This window comes from Chlorocebus sabaeus, chromosome 26, assembly GCF_047675955.1.
Source record: "Chlorocebus sabaeus isolate Y175 chromosome 26, mChlSab1.0.hap1, whole genome shotgun sequence".
Classification (NCBI taxonomy): Eukaryota; Metazoa; Chordata; class Mammalia; order Primates; family Cercopithecidae; genus Chlorocebus; species Chlorocebus sabaeus.
The window spans coordinates 54,275,167-54,297,152 of NC_132929.1; the positions used below are offsets into that span (position 1 = coordinate 54,275,167).

The 21,986-nt window shown below is 48.5% G+C and overlaps 1 protein-coding gene across 1 annotated transcript in view; it reads right to left on the reverse strand.

The window, feature by feature from the left end:
• ACSBG1 (acyl-CoA synthetase bubblegum family member 1) overlaps positions 1–21,986 on the reverse strand; it is a 64,851-nt gene that overhangs the window by 13,128 nt on the left and 29,737 nt on the right. The window contains exons 3-5 of the mRNA XM_008015727.3: positions 10,289–10,509; positions 9,710–9,798; positions 9,285–9,405 (exon numbers count right to left, since the gene is read on the reverse strand). Coding sequence (XP_008013918.2) covers positions 9,285–9,405; positions 9,710–9,798; positions 10,289–10,509 — 431 coding nt within the window. The remainder of the gene's footprint in view (positions 1–9,284; positions 9,406–9,709; positions 9,799–10,288; positions 10,510–21,986) is intronic.

The following is a 21,986-nucleotide window of genomic DNA, read 5'->3' on the forward strand; positions in this document are numbered from 1 at the left end:
CCACATCTGCATAATTACATTTTTTTTGGTAGAGACAGGGTCTCACTATGTTGCCCAGACTGATCTTGAACTCCTGGGTTCAAGAGATCCTTCTGCCTTGGCCTCCCAAAGTGCTGGGATTATAGGAATGAGCTCCTGTGCCCGGCCTTATTGTTGGTAATAATATTGATACTACTATTTCAAAATTATTTGATGTATACTATAGGATTATGTTAATCCTATTAGGAACTAAGATTTTAAGGTAAAATAAAAGAAATACAAGAATAAAATTTAAAAAGTAAGCTAAAACTTCACAATATAATATTTGAAATGTTATAGAAATAACAGAAATATCAGTGTGAACTCATGATTTTTTGCTAAAATATATATTCCTGAGACTTCTGATTCTGATTACAAGGGAGTAACATCCATCATTGCACTGTAAATACTAGGAAACTGGACAAATAGAACAGTTGGGTGGGCCCAGCAGGCCCCAGCTGGCACCCAGGGTCCCAGTGCCAATACCGTGTACACATTGGCCATCTTGTTTGGAGAGAAAGCAATTTATTTCAGATACTGGACTACAGACAGCTCAGGACTGATATCCCTGAGAGAGGGAAACAGATGAGGTGAGCCTCTAAGTGTGCCCAGGCTTTCTGCCCAGGGGCAATTTTTGGGCTATGGGAGAGACAGAGATGGGGAGAGACAGAGAGAGAGGGAGAGAGAGAGGAGAATACAGAACCCAGTTGTCTTACTGGGTTGAGGTGACCAAGATCAGAACTCAGGAAAGCTGAGGTGGCTAGAATTTGTGAGACAGAATGCCAGAGAGGAGAGAACTATATAGAGAAAGAGTTCTAGAAATTATTTTAGGGTCTTTGATTGGCTCTCCATCTGCACATGCATAGGGTGAAACTCCATGAAGCTGGAGGAAGACCAATGACCAGGGCTGGAAGTCAAACAGCGGCTGATATAGGAATTGCTCATTTTCTCCCACCAGCATGGAGGGACCCCATCAGTCATTAAGCAGAGACCCAGAAGGGTCATGTCTTAGTGATGGGGCTAAATTGGCATTAAAGTAAAGGCTATCTAAAGGCCTGGCCTAAAAAGCCTTAAACATAGTCTCAAAATAAAGTTCAGAGAGAAAAAAAAAAGGAAAAAAATTGCCTGTGGGACAATATCAAGAAATCAAACATACATGTAATTGGAGTCCCAGAAAATTATTTTAATTGAAAAACAGTCTGAGAAATTTTCAAATTTAAATTGGTGGATTAAAACTGTAAATCCACCAATTTCAGAAGCTCAATGACTCCTGAGCAGAATAAACACAAAGAAAACCACCTTAAGATACAACATAACCAAATTGCTGAAAATCAGCGAAAAAGGAAAAAAATCTTAAAAGCAGCCAGAAAAACAAAACACTATGTGGAGAGGAACGAAAATAAGATATCACAGACTTCTTGTTAGAAATGATGTAAATGGGCTGGGTGCAGTGGCTTACGCCTGTAATCCCACCACTTTGGGAGGCCAAGGCAGGCAGATCATGAGGTCAGGAGATCGAGACCATCCTGGCTAATACGGTGAAACCCCGTCTCTACTAAAAAATACAAAAAATTAGCTGGGCATGGTGGTGGGCGCCTGTAGTCCGAGCTACTCAGGAGGATGAGGCAGGAGAATGGTGTGAACCCGAGAGGCGGAGGTTGCAGTTAACCGAGATCATGCCACCGCACTCCAGCCTGAGTGATAGAGCAAGACTCCGTCTCAAAAAAAAAAAAAAAACCAGATGCAAATGGAAAACATTGAAATGAAATCTTTAAAGTGCTGAAAGAAAAAAAAACAAAACAAAACCCTGTGAACCCATAAATCTAAATCAGATAAAATGACTTTTAAAAAATGAGCAGAAAAACAAGCACCTTTTCAGACAAAGACAAGCTGAGAGAATGTATTGCCATCAGACCTGTACTATAAGAAATATTAAAGAAAAGTTCTTAAGGCTGAAAAGATGATATCAGATAAAAACTCGGATCTACATAAAGGAAGACAGAGTATCAGAAATGGCAAAAAATGTGGGTAAATATGAAACATAGTATTTCCTTCTTTAAAAATTTCTCTGAAAGATACTCATCTGGGCTGGGTGCAGTGGCTCATGCCTGTAATATTAGCACTTTGGGAGGCCGAGGTGGGCAAATTGCTTGAGCCCAGGAATTTGAGACCAGCCTGGGCAACACAGCAAGACTCTGTCTCTACAAAAAATACAAAAATTCAGCTGTTGTCATCCATTTTACTTCTATAGAGGTTATAAACCCCACAATACATTGGTATTACTCTTGATTTCAGCAGTTGAGTGTCTTTAATTATTTCTTTTTCTTTTTTTTGTTTTTCTGTTTTTAAGACAGGGTCTAACTCTGTCACCCAGGCTGGAGTGTAGTGTTGCAATCACGGCTCACTGCAGCCTCACATGGCCGTAGTCCCAGCTACTTGGGAGGCTGAGGTGGGAGGATTGCTTGAGCCCAGGAGGTTGAGGCTGCAGTGAGCCATGATTGCACCATTGCACTCCAGTCTGGGTGACAGAGTGAGACCCTGTCTTAAAAAAAAAGAAAAAAGAAAGAAAGATACTCAACTGTTGAAAGCAAGAGTAATAACAATGTTTGTGGGGTTTATAACCTCTATAGAAGTAAAATGGATGACAACAGCTGAAAGGATGGGAGGGGAAGTGGAAGTATACTGTTGTACGGTTCCGCATTTCATGGGAACTGGTAATTTGAGAGTACACTGTGATAAGTTAAAGATGCACATTGTAAAATCAGAGCAAACACTGATATAGTAATAAAGGATAACTAATAAGCCAGTGGAGATCAAATGGAATACCAAAGCAAAACACGATAAAAAATGCAAAAAAGTCAGGAAAGAAAAGAAAAGGGACAAAGAATAGATGGGACAAATAAAAAAATAGCCAAATGGTGGATTTATACATAATTTTGTCAGATTGGATAAAAGGCAAGACTCAACTATGTGCTGTCTATGAGAAACTCACTTTAAATATAAAGACACAGATAGGTTAAAATTAAAAGAATACAAAAATATATACATGCAAACATTAATTATCAGAAACCTGGAGTGCCTACATTAATTTGAGGCAAAGTAGTTTTGGAACAATAATTATTACCAGGGATAAGGAAGGACATTTCTTAATGATAAAGGGTTAATTTATCAAGAAAACATAATAATCTAAACATGTATATGCCTAATAACAGAGCTCCAAAATACATAAAGCAAAACCTAATAGAACTGGAAGGAAAAATAGATAAGTCTACAATAATAATTGGAGATTTCCACATTCCCTTTCTTAGTATTTGATAGAGCAAGAAGACAGAAAATCAACAGAGATACAGAAGACAAAATTAAAACACTATCAACCAACTTGATTTAATTAACATTTGTAGAACCTTCTAGCCAACAACTGCAGAGTACACATTCTTTCAAGTATGCATGGAACATTCACCAAAATTGATCATTATTCTATCACACCTACTCTGTACAAACAGAGTGTCTCAAGTACCAAAGAGCCCCAGGTAATGAGGGAAAGTACTTTCTTTGGAGAATTCCAGCCAATGAATTAGAAAATCAATATTTTGCTACCCCTAATAAAATAATTAATTCAGGCAAACATCATCAAGGGATGCTAAAACCATTAGGAGAAAGGTTGATGGGGAATTTCACAGTGGAAGAAGAGAAGGTGGTCATGACCTGAAGCCCAACATCACTGAAAGTGGTACTGCCTGTCATCATGTGCCTCCTGAGCTGGTGCTCTATGAAGGACATGGTACCACGTATGGGGTGTTCTTGCCAAAAAAGTCCAATCTGAAATGCATCAAGCCTTTAGATCTAACAGGAAATACAGAAGTTAGAGGGACAAGTTAATTGACAGCAAAAGCAAGCAGTCAGACAACCACAGAACATGAGACCCTGTACAAGATGACTTGCCTAGTTACTGCAGGGTCTATGGCAGAAGTTCTCACACCTGAATGTGCGTCAGAATCGCCAGAGGGCTTGTGAAATGTGAATGCTGGGCCCAACACACTAAGTTTATGATTCAATAAGACTGGCGTGAAGCCTGATAATTTGCATTTCTAAGTTCCCAGATGATGCTAATTTGGGGACCACACTGGTCAAGGGTAGAGCTTTGTTCTAAATTAGAAGACACTTAAGAGACACCACCACATGCAACACGTGGGCCTGGTTTAGATCCTGATTCAAATAAACCAATGATGCGATGACATCGTGGGTATGGAGACAGAAAGTAGAATGATGGTTGCCAGGAGGGAATAGGGAGTTGTTTAATGAGTACAACATTTCAGTTTTGTAAGATGACAAGAGTTCTGGAGATGAATGGTGGTGGAGATTGTACAACAATCTGAATGCACTTACCACTGGACACTTAAAAATGGTTAAGATGGTATGTTTTTATGTCATATGTGTCTAATACAACAAAAAATTGGAAAAAAGACATCATATGTGTATTAGATGATATGATAGAATTATTTTACTTGTGCTAGGTGTGATAAAGTTACAGAGCTTATTTGAGAAAGAGCTTATTTCATATTTTTTAGAGATGCATATTAAAGTATTCAGATAATGAAGTGACATAATATCAGATATTTTCCTTCACACACTTCAGCAAAAAGGTGAACTGAAGAAGCAAGTGTGATGAAAACACATTGACAATGATTGGATCTGATGATAGATATATGGGGATTCTCTCTACTTTTTTGTTTGAAAACTTTCATAATACAAATTTTATTTTATGCCAGGTGTATTAGTATGTTCTCACACTGCTATAAAGATACAGGCCAAGACTGGGTAATTTACAAAGAAAAGAGGTTTAATTGGCTCGCAGTTCTGCATGGCTGGGGAAGCCTCAGAAAACTTACCATCATGGCAGAAGGGGAAGCGAGCATGTCTTACATGGCAGCAGGAGAAAGAGAGCGAGTGTGTATTAGTGCAGGAAAAACTACCATTTATAAAGTCATCAGATCTCATGAGAATTCACTCACTATCATGAGAACAGTACGGGGGAACCACCCCCATAATCCAATCACTTCCCACCAGGTCGCTCCCTAAATATCTGGAGATTACAATTCAAGATGAGATTTGGGTGGAGACACAAAGCCTAACCATATTACCAAGCATGGTGTCTCATGCCTGTAATTCCAGGATTTTGGATTGCTTGAGCCAGAAATTTGAGACCAGCCTGGGCAACATAGTGAGACCCTGTCTCTCTAAAGAAAAAGTACAAAAGTTAGCCAGGAATGGTGCTGCAGGCACCTGTTGTCCCAGCTACTCAGGAGGCTGAGGTGGGAGGATTGCTTGAGTCCAGGAGGTCGAGGCTGCAGTGAGCCATGATCATGCTACTGCACTCCAGCCTTGGTGACAAAGTGAGACTTTGTCTCAAACATTTAAAAAACCAAGCTTTCTTTTAAATATTGACCTGGGGTGGTCATTTCCTAACTCTGGACCTCAGTTTCTTCAACTGCAAAATGGGGATGGGAGATGGTATTTGGATTAGACCAACAACTTACACAAGGGGGTTGGCCTCCCTGAGGGGCCTGGCAAAACCTACTGGGTGGGGAGGCTTTTTAATGTCTTCCACCCTTCCTACCCTGGATTCTGATAAGAGAGGGAATGGTGGGGCCAGTGTGACTCCCTCAGGTGAGGCTGAGAAGGGATGACTACTGGGTACAAGTGGTACAGGTAGCTCAGGCATCTGCCAGCCTGGCCCTCAAGCAAATCTTAAGCCTGTCCTGGGAGAGGCTGGATCAGTGCTTGGGTGGGGCTGTGAGGAGTGGAGCTCAGGAACTAGTCCAATGACCCCTTTGCCTCCAAGTCACAGGGGTCTATGAAGCCGTCAAACCTGAAGAAATTGAGTCACAGCAAGGCCAAGGTGCCTGGGAGGGCCAGCGACAGAGCATCCCTGCTAGGAGCCAAAGGAGAAGGCGCTTCTCATTCTCTCTGAGCAATTCATCTTAGGTGGCATAATCCAAACCAATCTCAAGTATTGATTCAAGTCAGACAGGATGGAGATGTTCAGAATGAGAGATCCTGAAAACACAGGGTCAAAAGGAGCTGAGACAGAAAAGGATCCCCCCTGGAGGCAAGACAAGCCCCTCATTCATGAAGTGGGCCCATTTGATACATCCTTCTGAGTAAAACACAAGTAGGCCCAAGTGCCCATTTAAAAAAGGGGTTTCAAAATAATCCTAAAATGGGATAAAACTAGGTACACTCACATGGATTAGAGCAAACCCCTGGAGGGGTCTGGAACCCGAAGGCAGAACTGGCCAGGTACAAAATGCAAATGTGGGACCCCTTGTTCAAACCTTATTAAGAGTTTCAAGGCTGGGTGAGGTGGTTCATGCCTGTAAGCCCAGCACTTTGGGAGGCTGAGACAGAGGATTGCTTGAAGCCAGGTGTTTGAGACCAGCCTGGGCAACAGAGCAAGACCTCATCTCTACACAAAATTAGCCAGTTGTAGAGCCCCATGCCTGTAGTTCCAGCTACTTGGGAGGCTGAGGTGAGAGGATCACTTGAGCCCAGGATATCGAGGCTGCAGTGAGCTATGATTGAGCTACTTCACTTTAGCCTGGGTGGCACAGTGAGACTCTGCCAGAAAGAAAAGAAAAGAAAAGAAAAAAGGAAAAGAAAAGAAAAGAAAAAAGAAAAAGAAAAGAAAAGAAGAGAAAAGAGAGGAAAGGAGAGGAGAGGAGAGAAGAGGAGAGGAGAGGAGAGGAGAGGAGAGGAGAAGAGAGGAGAGGAGAAGAGAAGAGAAGAGAAGAGAAGAGAAGAGAAGAGAAGAGAAGAGAAGAGAAGAGAAGAGAAGAAGGAAAAGAGAGAATTTCATAAACTCAGACTTTGTGTGAGGTGAAGCATGGGCCACACCCCTTTGAAGCCAGCCCTGCTGCCATAGGCTGAGGGTTGAAACCCTAAGGTTGCTGACATTCCCAGCCCAGACATTAATGGGAGTGGGGGCCTCCCTCAGCCTTGTCTCACAGTGCCTCTGGCCTCCAAGGGCTGTAAGGAGCTGGCCACAGCTATATATTTCCTTCTTGTCCTCGCTGGAAGAGGAGGGGCTCGCTCTGCCTCAGTTGCTGATTTAGGGTATTCAGAGCAGGCTCTGGCACTTTATAAGCTCTCCATAAATGATGCTTTGTGGAGAGATGTAGTCCCCTTGATTTCTCTCACAAATGGTTCTTATGGCGTCCTCTTAAGAAGCTGCAGCACAGAGTCACTCAACTGCCACCTGCCAGGGATGGAAGCCATACTTCACTGCTCTGGCCCTTGATTTCCTTGCCTGTAAAATGAGTGAGAAGACCCATCTCTCGGGCTGCTGCAATGTCTGCAGGGCACTCAGTGGAGCCAGTGTGCCATGAACAGTTTCTATCCACTGCTACTGTGGGCTGTGGTGCCGCCACCTGGGACTCTCCTTTTCCACTCTGGGTCTGTTTCTTCATGTGTGAAATGGACAGAGGGTAGGTGTTGGATGGAATGCCTTTTCCAGTCCCTCCAGGAAAGCTCCCTAAGTCTTAGACAGAACCCCTTTCTTTCTTGTCTTACAAGTGAAGACTATGACAACATAATGATTTAAAAGCACTTATATGGTGCTGCCATGGCTTGAATTGTGTCCCCATCCCCACAAAGAGATATCCCAAAGTCCTCACCCCTGGTACCTCTAAGTGTGACCTTATTTGGAGACAGGGTCTTTATGGAGATAATGAAATTAAAACAAAGTCATTAAGGTAGGCTCAAATCCAATATTCCTGGTGTCCTGATAGAAATGGGAAATTGGGACACAGAGACAGATACAGAAGGACGACAACGTGAAGACACCGGGAGAATGCCAGGTGAGGATGAAGGCAGAGGCCTGGATGATGTGTCTACAAGCCAAGGAGCACAAAGATGGCCAGCCAACCCCAGAAGCCACCCCATTCCAGCAGCCTTGGCAAATGAACGCAGGCGCCCACCAAGAGCCAGACGCTGGTCTAACAGTTACCTTTACACCAGCCCTTCCAGTTGACCTCTGCGCCTGTCACCATCCTCCCCTAGGCCACACTGCATTTGAGCTCTGGCAGGTCCAGCCCAAGTGTGTGTGTTCACCTGCTTCTCTACACCACCTCTGGGTTTAAACCCTGCTCAGAGGCCTTTGTTCGTCCAGCCAGGGCAGCTCTGAGGTCTTCCTGGGGCTTCATTTTATTTCGCTGTGAGCCAGAAATTCTTGGCCTGGGCTGCCCACAGCCTCAGCTGAGGCTATTTTCAAAGTCACTCTGATTTGGCTATTTTCAAAGTCACAAAGCCCTCCAAGAGGTTCTGCCTCAAGGGTCTGGGCTGCAGCCTGGGTCTCCCCCAAGGATTCTGGCACTGCCCTGCTGGGAACTACTGGCCCCGCTTGCTTTTCTCTTTCAGGCTTCGGGAAACTTCTCCACTAGAAATGAGGGTAGGCATCTGCTCTGGCACCTCTGGGGATCCAGATCCCATAGTCATGGAAGGTTGGAGACCATTTGTCCCACCCTCAGGTACAGATGGAAGCTGTGGCCCAGGTGACATCTCCAGAATCAGAGGCAAGTCAACAAGTCAGTCTCTGGGGCCTCCTTTGGGATGCAGGGAGCCCTTGAATGCCTCAAAGGCTGTTGGGTTCAGCTGAGACACAGAGGTGTCCCCAGACTACCACACCCCAGTATGGTGCATGAGGGGACAGAGCCCGTTAGGGGTGGGCCTTAGATCAGGAGGCATCATCAACACTCCAGAAAAGGCCCTGCTGGCTCTAGAGGCACTCTGAGCTCCTGCTCTGCCCTCACTGTCTCTGACTTGGCGCGACCCTCACCCTGTGGCAGCCCTCGCCACCCCCATCACCCCGTTTCTCATCTAGACTCGAGTGCTCAAGATGTCAGAGCCCTAAGCCACTCACCTGCACATAACCCTTCCACTGCCAGAGGACCCCGGCCCCCACAGCTCTTGCTCCCCTTTAGGGGAGATCCTGTCCCAAAGAGAAAGCCATGGGGGGCAGTGGCTGGACAGGAGTCCTATCCAAGGCTTTATCACCACTTCTGGGGCATGTCCCTTGAGCCTCCATTTCCTTGCCTGTCAAATGGATAAATAGCTGTTGCCCTGCTTTGCTTGCTGTGTGTGAGTTAGAGGGTTGCTGTTGAGGATGAGGACACTCTGGATGGAGGGCGGGAAGGTCCCGTGTGAGTTGAAGTGAAGGCGCATGGAGATACCCAGCCTCTGACCGCATGCCCACTGCCCCTTCCCCAAACCTTCAGGATCTTTTCCAGCTGCTTCTGCGTGTCGACCACGATGACATTGGCGCAGCAGTCATAAGCGATGTACTGGCAGGCCTCGGGGGAGCTGGTGGTGTAGATGCCGGTGACGATGCCACTGTAGGAGACCCAGGAAGATTCACCTTAGGGGAGGTGCAGAGGGGCCACCCCCTTCCCCCACCCCACATCTGTAGCCCCCAGACCCAGAGAGCTCCCATAGCCTGGCAGGAGGGGCTCCCAAGGCACCTCAACACCTCTGCCCCTGCAGAGAGGGCGCCAGATGCAGGTCCACCAGAAGGCCCCAGGGAGGAAGCATGATGGTGGGGAGTGGGTGGGGGCTACTAAAAAGAGATGAGGACCCTCCCCTACCCTCTACCCACCGCCAACCCACTGGAGACCCCGTCCCTGCCCCCGCCACTCACCCTGCAAATACTGTGCCCACTGCCGAGAAGAACCACTCCGGGGAGTTGAAGCCGAGGATGGCCACACTGTGGGCCCGCTCCAGGCCGAGCTCCAGGCCAAAGGCAGACAGGCCAGGTCAGCCAGGCAGGGACTGGGACCCTCATGCCCCTCTCAGAGCCCCCACCGAGACTGCAGGGGACCCTGCAGGCTCCACCCTCCCAGGGTCCCCTCAGTCAGAGAATCCCCTTGGAGGAGAAGGGGTTGGTCACTGAACAGCCCTCACTGCCCCTCCCAAGGCCTTCCCAGGGAGTCTGTCCGGTCCCTCAGCCCAGCACGCTGGACTTCCAGCCCGCCCTGAATGTGATCACTCACAAATGAAAAGTGAGTATCAAGTGCTTGGCACATGGTAGGGGCTCAGCAAATAAAAGCTCAGTACGCGGCCCAGCATGGAGTATCAGTTCCACGCACAGTGATGGCTTTTACAGTTACTGTTCCTAAGAGCCTTGCTCAGTGGGCAGCTGGAGAGGAGGCCTGTGAGGCCCAGAGCTGGCAGGCACATCTGGGGAGGGGCAAGGCCTTGCCATGAAGGGCCCCCTTACCTTCAGGAAGCCCTTGGCGGCTCTGCGGGCGAGCAGGTAGTATTGGGAGTAGGAGATGTGCTCCCACTTGTCCTGGCACTTGAAACCCAGAGCGCTGAAGTCCCCGTACTTGTCCAGGGCCTCGTAGAACATCCGATGCACAGTGTAGGGAAGCTGTGGGCAGCTGGGGTCTATGCGTAGGCGCACTCGGCCATCGGCCCGAGTCGTCCACAGTGCCTCCTCTGCGGGGTGGGGGGAGACCACAGCTTGGATGATGCCAGCCTGAGGTTTTCCCCAGGGGACCCTTGTCCTGCCCTGGGTGGAGCTCGCAGCCCTTCTGGTGCTGAAAATGCCTTGGATACGGGGCCTTGAGGCTGGCAGGCAAGGGTAGGCTGGGGTAGGCTGGAAGACCACCTAGGGGAAGAGGTCTGACTCAGCCTTGAAGGAAGAGCAAAGTTTAGGGATGCAGCAAAGAAGATGAGAGGAAATAACTGGAGGAAAGATGGAAGGCCTAGACACTCTGTTCCTTCTTTTATCCCAGCTGGAATTTGCCTCCCAAGGTTGGACAGTGGAACTGTCAGATCTCCAGAACTCCAGATCTCCTTCAGGGTGTCTGGCTTTCCCTGCCCTCCTGTGAACGGGCTGGGGACAGACCCAACTAGACAGAAGGTCAAAGCACCAAAGAGAACTACCCTCTTGAGAGTCTGGAGGAGCCTGAAAACCATCAGCCCTGCTCTCTAGTCTCCCAGTCTCGGGAAATAACAACAGTCTTTGCTCATTCTCCCTCACAAATGAGGTGTCTCATTTAGTCTTCACAGCATGGGTTTGGAAAGCTCCATTGCACAGATGGGGCAGCTGCAACTCAGAGAGTTTCAGTCATGTACCCAAGATCACACATCGAGAAAGTGCAGGGTCAGGATTTGAATTTAGGTGTACCTGATGCCACAGCTCACACTTAGGACATTGTCAGGGGTGCCACCCCGCCTTTAAGAGTCAGAGGCTTACTCCGTGTGTGGTGGGTGGGAAGAGAGGTTTACTACTTAGTATGCAAGACTTGGGCAAGCCACTGAACCACTGAATCGGTTTCAGGGGAAAGATGAGGACTCAGTTCTCAGGGTGGACATGAGAATCAAGAGAAAGGGTGTATATGAAGAAGCTTTGACCTATGGCTGGTGCTCCATAAATGCACGTTTTCCTTCTTCCTCTTTTTTTCCAAATTTGCAAACGAAGCTTGAATGGGTGGTATGGACCCTTTGGTCCCATGAGACCTCCTTTCCTTGGGGCAAAGGTGGTGGTTCCACGATGATGGTGGGAAGGGGTGAGGGCTGGCCAGGACACGTGGGCTGCTCTGCCACCTGCTGGCCAGACCCACCTCGCCCATTGTCCCGTCACTGGTCCTTCCCTGAGGCAGACGGATGAACAAGATGAGCTTGTTCCTCCTCTTTGACACTCTTAGGTTGCATGCAGACTCTGAGGTTGGCAGAAAGAGGTAAAGATCTGGGGGCTGGGACAGGAAAGCCCATTCCTCCTCCTGTGGAGCGCCAGAAGTGGGGATGACAAGGACATATCCAGACCCAAACGGGATACATGGCAGCCTGCAGGAAATGCAGGCGGGGCAGGGGAGGGTGCCAGAGAGAAGATCTTATGTATGGCAGAGGCCAAGACCTCCTGGGATGAACGCCTCTGCCACTGGCCATGCGGGAGCCCCGAGTTCTCAGGTAGTGGCGTGAGTCAAGGGCTACCGAGCCCTGTCCAGTCACTCCTCAGCCCTCTCCAAGCCTTGCCCCATATCCCGGGATGCCAGCCTGGTGGACCCCGCTGATCTGCCTCTTCAGAGCCTCTAACTGTTGCATTTTGCTAAAGTCCATGCCCAGACCAGAAAGTCAGGTACACCTGGGTTCAAAAACCTTAATTCTGCCTCTGTGTGCTGTTTGACCTAACAAACCATTCTCTCAGCCGCATCTTCATCACCTGCAAATGTGATGAAGCCCTCATACAGTGCTGGTGGGAATGAGATGGTACAGCCATGTAGGAAAACAGGTTAGCAGTTTCTTAAAGAGTTAAACATAAACTACAGCACGATCCAGCAACTGCACTCTTAGGTATCTACCCAACAGAAATAAAAACACATGTCCCCCAAGAAGACTTACACATGGATGTTCTTCACAGCATTGTTTATGAGTAAAAAAATTGAAACAATCCAAATGTCCACTGACTTGTAAGTAAAAAACAAAATGTGCTCAGAGAGTAGCATGCTATTCAGCTCTGAAAAGGACCAAAGTGGCCTGGGGCAGTGGCTCACACCTGTAAACACAGGAGGACACCAAGGCGGGTGGATCACTTGAGCCCAGGAGTTCAAGACCAGCCAGGGCAACATAGTGAGACCCCATCTCTTCAAAAAATAAAAAAAATTAGCAGGGCATGGTGGTGTGTGCGTGTATTCCCAGCTACTTGGGAGGCTGAGGTGGGAGGATTGTTTGAGTGTGGGAGGTCAAGGCTGCAGTGAGCCATGATTGCACCACTGCACTCCAGCCTGGGCAACAGAGCGAGACTCTGACTCAAAAAAAAAAAAAAATCAAGTTAAATAATAAATTAAAAATAGATAAAAAGGAATAAAGTACGGATAGAGGCTACAACATGGATGAAACTCAAAAACATGTTCAATGAAAGAAGCCAGGTACGAAAAAGGAAAGGCAGAAAAGATAGTAGCAGATTAGTGGTTGCCCCAGGCTAGACGTGGGAGTGGGGAGTGACCATGGAATAAGCACAGGAGATCTTTTTGGGGTGACGGCAATGTCCCAACATTGGATTGTGGGGATGTTTTGCAACTCCATAAACTTGCTAAAAATAATCAAATTGTGCACTTAAAATGGGTAAATTTCATGGCATATAAGTTATAGCTCAATAAAGCTACTTAAGAAAAACACAGAGGGCCGGGCATGGTGGCACATGCCTATAATCCTAGCACTTTGGGAGGCCGAAGCGGGCAGATCGCTTGAGGCCAGGAGTTAAAGACCAGCCTGAGCAACATGGTGAAACCCTGTCTCTACTAAAAATACAAAAATTTGCTGGTCATGGTGGTGCACATCTGTAATCCCAGCTACTTGGGAAGTTGAGGCATGAGAATTGCTTGAACCTGGGAGGTGGAGGTTGCAGTGAGCTGAGATCACACCACTGCCCTCCAGCCTGGGTGATAGAGCAAGACTCTGTCAAAAAATATATATATAGAGAGAATGTTGACCCCCCCACAAAGTGGTGCAAGGGTCCTGTGCAATGGCCCTCAGAGCATGCCCAGGGCCTGGCATCCAGTTGCCGCTCAGTGGTTATTACTTCTCTTCCCTCCCCTGGCGCAGATTCCTCCTAGGCCTGGACCAGAGAAAAGGTGACTTTCACCCCTAGAAGCTCACGCTCCTCTGTATTCACCTGTTCACCCAGGTTGCCAAGAAGAGCAGAGGTGAGTCTTGGGATCTCCTAGCCAAACATTTTAACTTGAGCATTTATAATCTCTCTCTTTTTTCTTTTTTCTTTCTTTCTTTCCTTTTTTTTTTTTTTTGACATGGAGTCTCACTCACTATATTGACCAGCCTGGAGTGCAGTGGTGCTATCTCGGCTCACTGCAACCTCCACCTCCTGGTTTCAAGCAATTCTCCTGTCTCAGCCTCCCGAGTAGCTGGGACTACAGTCATGTACCACCATGCCTGGCTAATTTTTTTGTATTTTTTGGTGGAGACAGGGTTTCACTGTGTTGGCCAGGCTGGTCTGGAACTCCTGGCCTCAAGTGATCAGCCTGCCTTGGCCTCCCAAAGTGCTGGGATGACAGGCGTGAGCCGCCATGCCCAGCCACTATAATCTCTTTTTTTGTTTTTGAGACAAAGTCTCACTCTGCCACCCGGGCTAGAATACAGTGGCATGATCTTGGCTCACTGCAACCTCTGCCTCCTGGGTTCAAGTGACTCTCCCGCCTCAGCCTTCTGAGTAGCTGGGATTACAGGCGTGTGCCACCATGCCTGGCTAATTTTTGTATTTTTAGTAGAGATGGGGTTTCGCCATGTTGGCCAGGCTGGTCTTGAACTCCTGACCTCAGGTGATCTGCCTGCCTTGGCCCCCCAAAGTGCTGGTATTACAGGCATGAACCACTGTGCCTGGCCTATAATCTCTTTTTAATGACAAAAATGTGCATACTTGTTCCAAGAAATACAAAACAATTCAGCAGTCTATGACAGAAAAAGTGATAGGCCCTCTTTCTACAAATACACATGCAAGGACTTAGGTTTTATTTTGTTGTTGCAATTGCTTTTTATGAAAAATAAGGTGGCGGGGGGGAGGTCATGTTATTAATGTATTAATCACCTGTAGTAAACCCAAAATGCTCCTGGGACCAGGTGGGTAGTGTATCAGCATCATAGTAAATAATGTATTGTAATACATAATGAATGAAGTGCCCCAGGATTTGCAAGTGAAACCAGAGGCAGTCTTCTTTTCCAGGAAGAAATGAGCTCACTCTTACTTTCCTTGAGACACATGGACCTTGGAGTCCACCTTTTGTTTCTCTGCTTTTGATAGAGACATGGAACAGTGCAATATTTTTCTTTTCTTTTCTTTTTTTTTTTTTTTGCCGGGGTCGGCGGGGGACAGGGTCTCACTCTGTCACCCAGGGCTCAAAAGATCCTCCAATCTCAGCCTCCTGAGTAGCTGAGACCATAGGTGTGCAGCACTAAGCCCAGCTAATTTTTTGTATTTTTGGTAGAGACAGAGGGGTTAGCCATGTTGCCCAGGCTGGTATCAAACTCCCGAGTTCAAACGATCCTCCAGCCTTGGCCTCCCAAAGTGCTAGGATTACAGGCATAAGCCACTGTGCCTGACCATATTTTTGCATTATATGAAAAACTACAGGCCAAGTGCAGTGGCTCACGCTTGTAATCATAGCACTTTGGGAGGCCAAGGCAAGGGGATTGCTTGAGGCCAAAAGTTCCAGACAGCCTGAACAAAAGAGAGACCTTATCTCTACAAAAAGTAGACCCTATCTCTACAAAAATTTAGCCAGGTGTGTGAAGTATGTAAAGTAATGTGTATTCTAATTAGATCGATTTAGCCATTCCACAATGTATACATATTTTAAAACAACATATTGTACACAATAAATGTGTACAATTTTTGTCAATTTAAAAAGTAAAGTTTTTTAAAAAGAAAGAAAAGCTGCAGTGCAAGGGCAATGATAATCGTACCGACTGCAGCCTCAGTATCAAGGAGGCAGCAAGGAGTGATTGTCATCCAAAGGGGACTGTGGAGGTGGAAGAATTCATACTTCATCCAAATGGGGTGGCCGCTCCTCAACTCTAGGATTTGGTACCCAGTAGGAATGGAGACCAAAAGTTACCAGAAATCTGGGTGTGTTTTAAATAAATTTAATAATTTTAATTTAATTTTTTTTTGAGACAAAGTCTTGCTCTGTTGCCCAAGCTGGAGTGCAGAGGCGTGATCACAGGTCATTGGAGCTCCCAATTCCTGGGCTCAAATGATCCTGCCACCTTAGCCTCCTAAGTAACTGGGACTAAGTAAATAACTGGGACCATAGGTGCATGCCACCATTCCCAGCTATTTTTTTTTTTTTATTTATTTTAGTAGAGACAAGGTCTTGCTATGTTGCCCAGGCTGGTCTTGAACTCCTAGTCTCAAGCAGTCTTCCTACGTTGGCCTCCCAAAGTGTTGGGATTATAGGTGTGAGTCACTGCATCCAGTCAAATGTATGCTTTAAATCATATGACTCAAATCAAACCTAGCCATTAGCCAAATCATCCATCTTTAATGTTGGTGATATCAGCATGCCTGCCCCATTGTGTGCATGCTGTGTGGCTGTGTCGTACTGCACGGTTGGGCCCTATCGTAATTGACTCTGCCACTCTCCACTGAGGGATGCTCAAGTGATATCCAGCCTCCAGCCCTCCTTTTACGTTTAGATTATTAGAAGGAGGTTTACCGGATCAAGGGAAAAGAGTGTTTAAAATCTTGATGGACATTTTGGACAGATTTCTTCACCTAATTTCTCCTCTCTCATCAGCTACATGGTTCTGTCTTGTTCCTGTTTCTTCTTCCATGGAGCCTGTGCTTTTGTGTCAGGTCATCTCACATCCTTCTTGGAAGCGGGGAATGAGGCATGGGAAGGGAAGGAAGGTTCATAGATCTGCAAGGTCAGTCTCCTATTAGCCCAGCTGTTTCCTGACAGGGACAAGAGCCCTGGCCCTGGAGGACCCCTTGTCACTCTTGGGAAGGGTGACAAGGCCTCCTAGCCAGCTGTGTGACCCAGCCCTTTCTCTGCACAAGCTCAGCTGAGCCAGCAGGGCCTGTCTGAGCCCCTAGACCAACTGGAAGAGGAGATCCTGGTGGGAAAGGGGCTGCCCCTGCCCTCACTGAGGCCCCCATCATCTCTTGCTTACTGCTTACTGAGCCCCTGCCATGTGCCATGTCATTCTTTGACCATCACCACTGTCATCTCCCAAAAGAGTTGAGTGGCAGAGCTGGCATCCAAACCCCCACAGTTCCATACCCAAGTCTGCTCTGTTCCCATGGGGGTGCTGCCTCTCATGGTGAACTTCAAGGAAGACCCCGGCACCACATCTCCCATTTCCTCTGGGAAAGGACTATCATGTCTCCCGCCAAGTCCTGTGCCAGACTCAGGCTAGGTGATCTTGGGCAGCCATGACCTCCAGCCACCAGCCTTTTCCCACCTTCCTGAGGCTCCCAGAGTGACCTTGCTAAACCCAGGTCTGACCTGCTCAAAAGCCCCCAACAGCTCTCATTGACTACAGGGAGATGTCTATACCATGGCTTCTAAGGCAGGCCCTCCCCAAGGGGCTCACTTACCTTTCCCAGCCTCAACACACACCTTTCCTTAGAGCCAACTTGAACTGCTCCCAGTTCCCTTTGGTTTCCCGCCTCTGTGTCTTTGCCCATGCTGTGACTCTGCCTGCAATGCCCTTCCCTCCATCACACGTCCATACTTTACTGCCCTTCAAGGACTATGTGTTGCCTCCTCACTAAAGACTTCCATCCTTGAGCCTAATGGAGGATGGGGTCATGGTCGGGGCTGCCTCTTCCACCAGCTTGGAGCTCTGGAAGTCAGGTTCCCTCCTCTCTGAGTCCTGGCTACCAGCACCAACCTGGCCCCGAGCAGAGGCCAGGGAAGAACGAGCTAACCTCTGCCCAACCCTAGTCCCAGGAGGGCTGGAGACCCAGTGACTGTGTCTGGAGAACCCAGGCCTTCATCTCTCTCCCACCTCACTCTTGCCCCCCAGGGTGGACAATGAGGAGGCAGGACACGTTGTGCTTAAGCACAGAGACAGGCTCACAGAGCAGGTATCTCCTCCAGCGGGACACACCAGCCTGCTTTCCCATGCTGCACCCCTGAGAGACCTAGGTAGGGCCTGCCCTGCTCAGTGTCCTTCTGACCTGGGCCCACTACAGTTCAGTGGCCTCAGCCTTGGGTGCCAGCTGCCAAGCTCACTCCCGCCCTTGAGAGCCAAAAGAAGGGAAGAGAGATGCGTCTCCTACCCTGGGCTGCACAATCCTCCCCCATCTTCTCACATCCATGTGTTCCCACCTGTGGGCTCTGCTCACACTGTGTCCTCTGCCAATATCCCTCTCTATAGAAGAAGGAGAAGTCTCTGGACAATGACTTAGAAGGGTTTTAGCTACTGGCAAGGTGTGCCAAATGCAGGACAGAACAATCAGAAAGGGTTGCGTACAGCTGTTGAGCCTTGGACACTGGCCCTGCGACCCTGACCACATGCATGAGGCTGGAGCTGCAAGCCCTGGCCAGAGGCACGTAAGGTTGCCAGCAGGAGCACTGCTCAGTGGGAGTGCTCCCTGTAGGTGGTGACAGACAATTAGAGCCTCTCTGTTGCAGAGTTTGGAAGTGACTTGCAGAGATCAGGATAGCCAAGCTGAGAAAATGGGGTGGTGGAAGTCACAGCATAGTGAGTGCAGGGCACAGAAGCAGGTGGTGGCAGCAAGGCAGGGAGGAGCTGAATTGCAAAAATGCTGGTTGTCACCTGAGCAGGGAGCCAGGAAGGTCCATTCTTCCCATTCCCTGCTACCTCTTTATTTTTTCTTTTATTTTCTTTCCTATTATTATTACTATTTTTTTTTTGAGACAGAGTCTTGCTCTGTCGCCAGGTTGGAGTGCCGCGGCACGATCTTGGTTCACTGCAACCCCTGCCTCCCGGGTTTAAGCGATTCCCCTGCTGGGACTACAGGACCGCACCACAATGCCCAGCTAATTTTTTGTATTTTAGTAGAGACAGGGTATCACCATGTTGGCCAGGCTGGTCTTGATCTCCTGACCTCGTGATCTGCCCTCCTCGGCCTCCCAAAGTGGTGGGATTACAGGCGTGAGCCGCCACTCCCAACCTCCTACTAGCCTCTTTCTAAGCTTCTTTTCTTCCCTACCTTTCCTCACAATAACCCACATCTCCTGAAGCCATCTGAACTCATCTCCTAACCTCCCTCTCTCCCCGGGTTTCTCCTAAAAGGAAAGAACCTGAAGCAACAAAGATACAATCAGGCAAATAGACAATATCCACTGTCTGGAAGGTGCAGTGCAGTGCAGAACATGAACTGGTACAACTTTCTTGGGGACAACTGGCAATATATATCCAAAGGTTTAAAACAGAAACATCCTTGCACTTTGCAATCATACCTTCCGGAAGTTACTCAAGGGAAGCAATCATAGATATGTACAGCGAGAATGTGGAGATGGATATCTGTACAGCTCTGTGTCTATTAGCAAAGCCATTGGAAACAACCCAAATGTCCAACAGGGGACTGGTCTCCTATTCGGTTCATTATGGTAGAGCCATATCATGGATTCCTATGCAGTCATTAAAATAAAGTACTAAAAGAATATTTAATGACATGTGGAAATGTTCACAGTATAACATTGAGTGAAAAGAGGACCAAAAAATGTGCATACGGAAATGCATAGACCACACTGAAAAGATCTGCATTAACGTATTACTATTAAAAGGCTTAGCACATTGTAGGTATTAAAGACATCTCTCTCTCCCCTTTGTACCTAGACTCTGAGCTTCTGATGCAAGCACTGACCTTGCAATAAGTGTTTGCTGAAAGAATAAATCAAATTAAGCATGTGATGCTTCTAGCTGCATCAGGAATACAGGCAGAGACCTCAGCCAGGTGGGTCATCCTGGGAAGCTGGGGCAGGGAGTTTCCACACACAGCATATCAGAGGTAGATTAGATGGTCCTTTTACAGATGAGAAAACTGAGTCCCAGAGTGGGCAGGGATGGCCAAGGTCATGGCAGAGTTAGGGGCAGAGTTGGGACTAGGCCTCAGTTGGTCCCGGCAGCTGCCTTGTGTCAGTAGCTGGCAGGCTGTTCAGTGAATGGAAGCTTGGGAGTCGAAAGTCTACTCTCCCCTGGATGGTGCCGGGGTGGAGAGTGTGCCCCAGTCCCCTGACTCTGCCACATGCTGGGCAGCTCAGAACCAAGCATGAGGGAGGGATATAAGTGGGCCCAGGTCTGCTGTGGCACCTCTCAGCCTGCCTCTCTGAAGGTGGTTTCCTGTGGGTAGGAGGGACTTAGGAAATCAGGATGATTGCCAGTCCTTAACATAGTCCTCATCTCCCCTTTGTGCCCCGTCAACAGGGGTGCAACTATCAGCTCTGTCCCAAACTAAGATCACTGCTACAATATCAGCCAAGAATGAGGCCAGGACACAATCAAGGTCTCTGTTGCCCAGCAAGGCATCCAGATCCCAGCAGGAGCTGACTCCAAAAGGCAACCAATGACTAGATCCAGAGCACAGTGGAGACCCCAGAAAGCTCACAGCCTGCTGCCAAGGCAGCACCACCAGCACACTGCCTGCCTACCAAGTGCCAAGTCAGCTGAGAGCCGGGGGTGGGCTTTCCCAGGCAAGGCTGGTACTCTCTGCCACCTCCCTCTCCCTCTCCCCCTTCCTCCCTCTGCCACTTGTCTTGGCCTGACACTGGCTTGTATCTTATCCATCCACCCTTTATGCTGGGGGCCACTGGGCAGGCAGGGAGCTGTGTTCTCTGGGGTTCTGGAATAAAGGCATCTAAAGAGCAAAGGCAGTCACTCAAGTAGCCGGGAAGGAGAACAACACAACAGCAGAGAGCAGGAGGCTGGGGCTGTTTTCTGTGGTCTGTGGGAAAGGCTGCAGCTTATTGTGCAGATGGAGGAATAACTGGTCCTGAGGAAGAGGTGGATCTCAGACCTAGAACAGATCTCTCTCCGAGAATGGTCCTGCAGGGCACCGACCCCAAAGGCCTTCCTCCAAAGGCCAGGCAGAGACCAGCCCCAGGAGGGGCCCTCTCTCCAACACGGGACCCTGAGCTGAGGGCCAGCCCAATGCAAGACACTCTTGGGGATACAGAAGAGGAAGAGGCCACATTGGCCCCAGGACATGCAGAGAGATGAGGACAAGACCTATCACAGAAGGGTCTGTCAGCTATTCGGTAGTTCCTCTGTGCCCGAGGGGAGAGGGTCCCTGCAGCTGCCACTCCCAGCCTTCTCGACGGGGACTCAAGAGCTCTGAGTTCTGGCCACCACAGCAGAGTAACCCTGGGCAGACCCTTGGTCTCCCTGGGCCTCAGTTTCCCCATCTGAATTACAATTGGGGTGGACAAGATACTCTCTATACGCTCCTCCATGGTCATTATTTTAGCTTTTTAATCCTGCCTCTAGGATTCCACTTGTCTAGGCCTGGACCACCAGGGTAAGGGACCCAAGATGGGCTTTACCTGCCCCTGTAAAGGTGAGCATGCTCAGGAGATGTGCAGGAGACCTCAGGCTGGGTTTCCATCCACTGGAGAGAAGCCGGGTCTGAGCAAGAAGTCAGGCATCCCAGCCAGAAGCCCTGGGCTGACCTGCCCCAGACCTGTTCCACATGACAGGGTCCCAGGAGGGGACACCCAGGCAGTGTCTGAGACTGTCCAGGCAGGGGCTGGGTGGGTGCCTTGACCCCTGCGGAAAATGTTTCTCTAAGGACCACTAGAGATTCCACTCGTTTCGGCTGGCAGGGCCAGGATTACCTGTTTCCATATCACGGAGAAGGAATCACCGGCACTCATTTCCTCTGAGCCTTGGAAAGCCTTTCCTGCCGGCCCCCGCTCCCACCCCCATCAGAGGCTGCTGGGACAGGTAGGTCCTCTGCCTTCCACTATCCCAACGGCCTCCTCCTGCTACCCGGCCTCAAACTGTGAGCTTCTTGAGGACAAGGGTTGTATCGGGCTTCTTTCCAGCTCCCTAGCTCATAGCTCCAGCCTGAAACACCACCCCTTGCGACGTTTGAGAAGGGTGGGAGTGACAAACTGAGGGAGGCCCAGCAAATCCCTTGACCCACAAAGGGCTTCACTGGACTGGAGACAAGTGGGGCTGAGCACCTAGCTTCCCAATCTCAAAATCTCCTTAGCGGGTGTGGGAGTTTCCTAGGGAGAAAGCGGGTGGGGAGCCAGCCCTGGCCAGCACCTCCAGTAGTTTCATCCCCAGCAGCTGCTCACCCTGGGTGCCCTTCCCTCTCTTTGGTCTTGATGCTGCCCTTCTCCAGCTGGGCTTCATGCTTAATATAGAGAGGCCTAGCAAGTAAAAAGTAATGTGTCTCCAGGGCCCAGCACAAGGCTGCCTTTGTGTGAAGGTCAGATTCCAGTGTCTCTGTGGCCGGACTTTGTGCAGCTGTTCCCTGT